The sequence below is a fragment of the Tetrao urogallus genome, assembly GCF_951394365.1.
Source record: "Tetrao urogallus genome assembly, chromosome: 5".
NCBI classification, from domain to species: Eukaryota; Metazoa; Chordata; class Aves; order Galliformes; family Phasianidae; genus Tetrao; species Tetrao urogallus.
In genome coordinates this window covers 8,247,526-8,254,977 of record NC_136818.1, presented here as the reverse complement: position 1 = coordinate 8,254,977, position 7,452 = coordinate 8,247,526, and the positions used below count along the sequence as shown (strand labels likewise).

Here is a 7,452-nt window from a genome sequence, read left to right as displayed (position 1 = left end):
GACCCGTCTGATCCTCATAATATCCAAACACCCAAATGGGAAGTTATTTCAGCCCATCTGGGATCCCTGACTTTGCAATACATCTAGAAATCAGCCAAAAGTAGCAAATTTTCAGCCCAAGCCCTCCCGCAGTCCTGCAGGTAGGGAAAGGAAGACTCACCAGAACTGTAGAGGGAACACCATCGTATTATCACCCCTTCCCTTCAGGTTAGATGTCCCTCAGTGTTACTGCAGCTCTTTTTGCTGCTCTCCCACTCTTTGATTTATGTATTGACAGAGTCAACTCTTCTAGACAATGATTTTGTCTCCTGGCTCAACTATATAGGACCACTTGGAAACCATGATCCCTTGTCTGCTGGTCAGGTTTTGGCTGTTCCTTTGATTACAGTCCAGGTGTGTTGTTACAGTCACTAAGAGCATTGTTTTTACAGCTGAGGGTGGCTGGATCAGTCCAACAGAATTATTCTGTTTGCTTCTCACCTCGTGTGGGTGCATTGGGGACTACCAGCACTGATCTTTCATCTACCTGGGTATATGCGAAGGTGTCAGAGCTGGAGTTCTGTGCTGCTGCAAGCATTTTCGCTCAGTGTTGGGATGTAACAACCTTTAGAAGAAGTAAATATTTACAGAGTGTTTGCTAACAAGCCATTTCCGTCCATCCAGGTTATTGCAAGTGGGTAAAAGGGTCAACAGGGAGTGTAGGAATTCTGGCTATTGGTCAAGCTGACACATTGCTTACTGGTACACTTCTGCTATAAAACTCATCCAGACCTTGCATCAGCAGCACTTGGCCAGCTCTGAAGCAGGAACTGTAGAAAAGAAGCAGAACAAGGCAGTGTCGGGCACCCCAGACTCAGGCCAGCATGGTGTCTCTCCTGGACAACATAGCCAGACCTTCTGCTGTCATTCTGCAGCTGTGTGTGGTGCTTGGTGTCATCTTTGTCCTACTGAAGGTGGTCAAATTCTACAAGGAGAGGAAGAAGATCCTCAAAGCCCTGGAAGCATTTCCTGGTCCCCCAGCACATTGGCTCTATGGCCACAACCGTCTGGTAAGGACAGAGCTGGGGTGGTTTTGTGCCAGCAGCTGCTCTCTCTGTTACCCAGGAGGAGACAACTTGCATGCGGTTTCATAGGAAGATAAACTTAGCATCTGCTCTCCCTGCACATTCTTGTTTTTCTGCCTGAATTCAGTTTTTGCTTCGCTATCATTGCAGATAACTGGTGACAAAATGTTAAGTCTGGTAGTGTCTCTGGGAGAAGAATACCCATATGCCTTTCCCAGATGGTTTGGACCAGTGCTGCCATCTCTAGTAATCCACCATCCTGAATATGCCAAGACTATACTTGGACGAGGGGGTAATTCTCTTCACTTGGGTTTGGGGATTACAGTCCTTCACTCTTCCCTGGGAAGCCTGTCCTCCTACAGCATCAGCCACCACAATATTTATGCTTTCTGGTAAATGCAGGAACGTGCATGATCGGGCACAGCAATTCAAAAGACATCTGAAGACTTTCTCTCTGCTCCTTTTTGTAGAGTTGTTTGTGCTTAGTGGGTTCTCAAGAACTTACGTTCATTCTTCTCAGCTTTGAGATTTGTCACAGTTGTTTATTTTCCACACATATTCTTACCCAGTTTTTCCCTTGTTCACTGAGATCATAGACGTAGAAATCACTTTTAAATTCTACCTCTAGTGTTTCTTGGAAACAAGACTGATTCTACAAGGGCAGCTCCTAAAATAATGCCTCCTATTTTATTATGTTGGCCCATACAATCAGAAGAGGATGTTGGTGGTATGGCAGTAGAGGCTGAACCTTCCCAACAACATTTCATTACATTTTGTTGCCATACAACAGATAGCAAAGTAGAGAGGCAGCATGACAAAACTGAGTTTGACACAGAAGTGTGTGTACAGAAAGAAAAGGTGTGTCACTGAATTTCTGAATACAGAAAAAATGGCACCTGTTGACATTCACTGATGCTTGCTGAATGTTTGTGGAGAACAAACAGTGGATGTGAGCACAGTGAGCTGAGTGGTGCATTTCAGCAGTGGTGACAGCAATGTGAAAGACAAGCCACATTCTGGATGGCCATGCACAGCTGTCACTCCATGACATTTAGGCTGTCTCAATCAATTCATCTTTGGATTGCAACCAGGGAGCTGCATACAGAGCTGAATATTAGCTTCAATGCGTTGGAACTGTGGTGGAAATGTTGGATTATTATAAAATGTGCTGACCCCTGAGTCTGTATTATAAAGTTTACACCACATTGGTCCCACGAGCGATTGCATAGGAACAGAAAGAATGCCATATGCAAGTTTGTCAGCACCTATTGAACAAAAAAAGAGGCTGAAGGTGTTAGTTTTCTGAATCACATCATTACCACTGACAAGACATGGTCTCACAGCTACAAGCCCAAGTCACCACAGCAGTCCATGGAATGGCAATTGACAACAAGTGAATTCCCCATCAGAGAAAACGTTCAAGATGCAGCCCTCAGTGGGTACAGTGATGTGCATTGTCCTTTGCAATAGGAAAGAAGAGATCCTTCTGGTTTTCCCAGAACCCAAACTACTTTATCTGCTTTATCACGACACTATGCTGAAGGGTTGAACTCTGAGAAGAAGACAACCTTTCTCTTGTAACACTACAATAACAGGCCATATGCCTGTTTGAAGAGTGTACAAGAGGGGCACGTTGCCAGTTTTGGCAGGCATTCTTCTCACACCAATTGTGTAGTCCAGATTTGGTGCCTTCTGACTTCCATCTGTTTGGGTTGATTGGGCTGATGAAAACCAATCATGTCATCCTAGCAGCCACCTCCATTGGTGCAGATTTTTAGGCATGGCATGCAGGCTTCTTGTTCACTGTTGGCAAAAATGCACAGCCAATGGTGGTGACAGAGTTGAAAAATCTGATTTGTATCTGAGAATTTGCTCTATCAAATAGTGTTATTTTGCTCTTTGTAGCTATTACAGTTTCCATGGAAATAAATAGGAGGCATTACTTTTGGAGCGACCTGCGTACATTGTGATAAAGAGGAGGGATTTTACTGACAATTTATCCTGAATTTTCTTGATTGAATTCATTAGCCACTTATGCTGTTCTGGTTTTTGCTTCGTTTTACAGACCCCAAGCCTCCTGTACCTTATCACTTCTTTATTCCGTGGATCGGTGAGTAATTTCTTCCATTAACCCTAGCAGCCACATCACACATTTCATTACTCTCATCTTCATTTCACCTTTTTCCATCCTAAAACCAGAGTACACAAGCAGGTGGATTAGGCTGTGAGGATTAGCACTGGAGTTGTCCCCATCACTGAGCAGCATGTCTTCCCCCCAGGCCCTGCACATCACCTGCTGCTTGGCCATGAGCTGCAGTGAGGCTGCTGGAGTTTTGAGCAGAGTGGAGTAGCTGATGGCTTTTTCTGGTGTCTACAGGCAAAGGGTTGCTGATCTTGGGTGGAACCAAATGGTTTCAGCATCGGAAGTTGCTCACTCCAGCGTTTCATTACGATGTGCTGAAATCTTACGTACCCCTGATGTCAGAATCGGTCAAAGTGATGTTGGTAAGAGAAGGGAAGAGACTTAGATGGTTCCTAGAGCCCTGTCATTTGGGGGGGACTCTTTTCTTGCGTTTTCTTTTTAGTTTTGTTTCTCTGAAATTTCTTCCTCTGGCTGTTGCACTTATTCTCTCTTTCAGCTGCTTCCCAATGAAATCAACCATAGTTGAATATCTGTTCATAGCCCAGCATTGGTAAACAGAAAAAAAAAAATGCAAAGAATGGTTTGGTTATGTTCACAGGATATGCAGTGAATTAGGGCCTCTTTTCTTGGAGAAAATAATTAGCTATGTGGATTGAGACAGGGACAGGAACCATGACCTGATACTGTGGCTGAGTCTGCTCTGGAAGTCTGTCTCTCCTCACACTTTCTCCACCACTAGGATAAATGGGAGAAGAAGAAGTCAGTAGAGCTCTTTGAAGACGTCAGCCTGATGGCACTGGACAGCATCATGAAATGTGCCTTCAGCTACAGCACCAACTGCCAGACTCAGAGGTCAGCACACAAACTTCCCAATTCTGGAACAACGAGTGCCCCCGTTTACTCCACTAGCACTGCTAACACCAACTCTGACCTTGGCCTCTTACAGCAACTCAGACGCTTACATCAAAGCCGTTTTTGACCTGGGCTCCCTCATAAACAAGAGAATACAGAATTTCTCCTACCAAGATGCCTTCTATGACCTGACTCGCAGCAGCAGGGAGTTTCAGGACGCCTGCAGGCGGGCCCATGCCCACACAGGTATTTCTGCTCCTTGGTTTCCCAGCTGCACATCTTGCACATTCACACTGGGAGCAGCTCAGTGGGGTTACAACAAGCACTGGTCAGAAAGTTACAAAGTAAACAGGATGCAAGAGGCTGAACAAACAGTTGTGAGCTCTCTGGCAGGATGCATCTAACATTGATCGTTTTTCTATGCAGATAAAGTAATACAAGAAAGAAAGATATTGCTCTCCAATGAGAAGGAGCTAGACAAGATCTTGAAGAAGAGACACCTGGATTTTCTGGACATTCTTCTTTGTACCAAGGTGAAGGTTTGAAATAATCCCATCAGACACCATAGATTCCATGGCACAAGGGTTGAACCAGCATCCCTTTTTCCTAGCCTGGGGAATGGTGGACAGAAAGGAAAGGTAATAAAGATGTGTGAGATGCAGTGACTGAACATAAATAGCTCAGAATTTCACTTTCCTGTTCATTTCCATCAAGTACGTTCCTATTTTGAAAGGTGTGGGCTATCAGAAACCTGAAGAAACACCTTTGGGGAGGTTACAAGGAGGTTGCCTAGGCTGCAGTCCTCTCAGGAGGTTTTGCTCCTCCCCTACTGTAGTTTTACCTTCACAGATGTCTTCATTTGCCATTTGGTGCTGAGGATGAAGACACTGTGCTCACTGCTCTTTGTAGGGTTTCTGCTTTCTTCTGTGCCACCATCTTAAACAAAAGCGAAAACAGAACAAAAAAACCCAAACTACTGCAAAATGTAATGGGGGAACAAATGGGTTGTCCTGCAACAGGCTGTCCTGCCGAAGGGCCAGGAGCTAGTATTGCAGTAAAACCCAGCTCTGTTGACTGCAGTCAGCAACCAGCAGCTCTGTTCTCACATATACTGGATTTAATTTCTACTGGCTTAGTTCTTGATATACAGGGAGATACAAGAGAAACCAAACCAGGTCCTTCTTCCTCAACATCTAGGGCTGTTTTAACACCCAGCAGAGTGAGCCCAATTAATGAGAGCATGCAAATGATACGTTCTCCTCTTTGCTAGGATGAGAATGGAGTTGGCCTGTCTGATGAGGACCTGCGTGCTGAGGTGGACACATTCATGTTTGAGGGGCACGACACTACAGCCAGCGGGATCTCATGGCTCCTGTACAGCATGGCATTGCACCCCGAGCACCAGGCACGGTGCAGGGAGGAGATCCAGGGGATTGTGGGGAAACGGGATACCATTGAGTGGTGAGCTAGCAGTTCTGAGTTCTTTACCTGAAGCTTTCTTCACTAGAGGTAATTGCCTTAAGTTGCGCCAGAGAAGGGGCTCAGGTTGGATATCAGGAATAAATTTTTCTCCAAAAGAGCAGCGATGCACTGGCACAGGCTGCACAGGGAGGTGATGGGGTCACAGTCCCTGGAGGTGTTCCAGAACCATGGGGATGTAGTACTGAAGGACAGTGGTCAGTGGGCACGGTGGGGACAGATTGGGCTCGATGACCTTAAAAGTCTTGTTTGCAACACTAATGATGTAATATCTCATGTCCCCATTGCTGCCAACAAGCACAGCCTGAGCCCTGGTTTGCTTTCAGGGAGGACCTGGGGAAGATGACGTACAGCACCATGTGCATCAAGGAGAGCTTGCGCATGTTCCCACCAGTCCCTGCAGTGTCCCGAAGGCTCTCCAAACCTGTCACGTTTTCTGATGGGCGCAGCTTACCTGAAGGTCTGTGTTCATCCTTCCTGCTGCTGTCCATCACAAGGGCGGAGGGGCTGGCTGGGGAGCTTCCAGTTTTACTTCTCTCTCCAAAAGGCTGCACAAAGCCACCACGCTCACTGAGCCTGGAAGGGTTACTGGCGAGGGCCCAGGCACATGCAACAGGGCACCAGGTGTTCAGAGCTCAGAGCGGAGCTGCAAATGCTGATCGTGTCCAAGAGTAGGAGTTCACCCACCAGTACCAGAGTGGGGCCCAGCTTTGAGACCATTATTTCCTCCATGGGAAGGATTCAGAGCTGACCCATGTGGACAGGCTGGGAAATGTTTCTGCCTAATCTTCTGTCACAGCCCCTGCAGAGGCCAGGGAAGGAGAACATCCTCCAAACACTCTTGGTCTTCACTCTTCATATGATGAGTATTTTCACATCATGAGTATTTTCTCAATTCCAGGCTCCCAGGTTTCGTTGAACATATTTGGTATTCACAGGAACAGGGATGTGTGGGAAGATCCCGAGGTATGTCACCTTCACAGCAAGAACGGGGAGATGATCTCAGAGCCCAGACTGCCACTGTCTTTGAACAAGGCAGCTTGCACCTCCATGCCAAATTTTTTTGGGGGGTGGGTCTTCTTTTTGGTTTTTATTCCAGCAGTCTGTATCCAAATGTAAAGTTCAGTGATGTTACCAAACACCCCAAAGGCTTTGAAAAGGGTATACAATAGCTTGCCTTTATGCAAAGTGAAATGGAGCTACTCTTCCTGCCTTCAGCAGCTCTGATGAGATATCTCCAAGGGGAACATCAGCAAAACCACCAGCACCCTCTTTTCATCCATCCAGTGGCTTTGCAGAGGAATGAATGAATGTCAGCTGCAGCTCTCCTGGAGCAGCAAAGGCCATTCCAGCCCTACCTTGGGCACCAGAGAACTTGGTGCCACTCATGGTTAGGTCGATGCTGACCAAACGGCCTTTGTTCCTCCCACAGGTATTTGATCCCCTGAGGTTTTCTCCTGAGAACTCAGCACACAGGCATTCGCACGCTTTCCTGCCTTTCTCTGCAGGACCCAGGTAACAAATCCTTCATCCCTTTCCCTCCTCGTGGGTGCATGGGGTTGTGCTCCTGAGCCTAATCCCCTCAGCACCCCTGGGTCAAATTGGCTTGGCCATCTCAAGAAGTCTCCATGGTGGAAATCTCTACTGAGCTTTGCCAGTTCTAGAGCACTTCCCACACCCAAGGCACTGTGGATGCAAGTCTCATAACTTGCAGGCTTCAATCTGAACCTTTGTCCTCTTCCCAGGAACTGCATTGGGCAGCAGTTTGCTATGAACGAGATAAAGGTGGCTCTGGCACTGACCCTGCTCCGCTTCAAGCTGTTCCCTAATGCCTGCAAGCCTCCTACCCTGACACAGCAGATCATCCTCAAGTCCAGCAGTGGCATCCACCTGCATTTGAAAAAGATTCGCTGA

At 46.7% G+C, this 7,452-nt stretch overlaps 1 protein-coding gene across 1 annotated transcript; it reads left to right on the top strand.

The window, feature by feature from the left end:
- Positions 1-863: 863 nt before the first annotated feature.
- LOC306946451 (cytochrome P450 4A6-like) lies at positions 864-7,452 on the top strand (the record flags this gene model as incomplete). The annotated part of the gene is made up of 12 exons (XM_079535482.1): positions 864-1,049; positions 1,215-1,356; positions 3,130-3,174; positions 3,442-3,569; positions 3,947-4,059; positions 4,154-4,305; positions 4,486-4,592; positions 5,330-5,520; positions 5,865-5,998; positions 6,440-6,504; positions 6,971-7,053; positions 7,284-7,452. The coding sequence occupies 12 exons, from the start codon at positions 864-866 to the stop codon at positions 7,450-7,452; spliced, it is 1,515 nt and encodes a 504-aa protein (XP_079391608.1).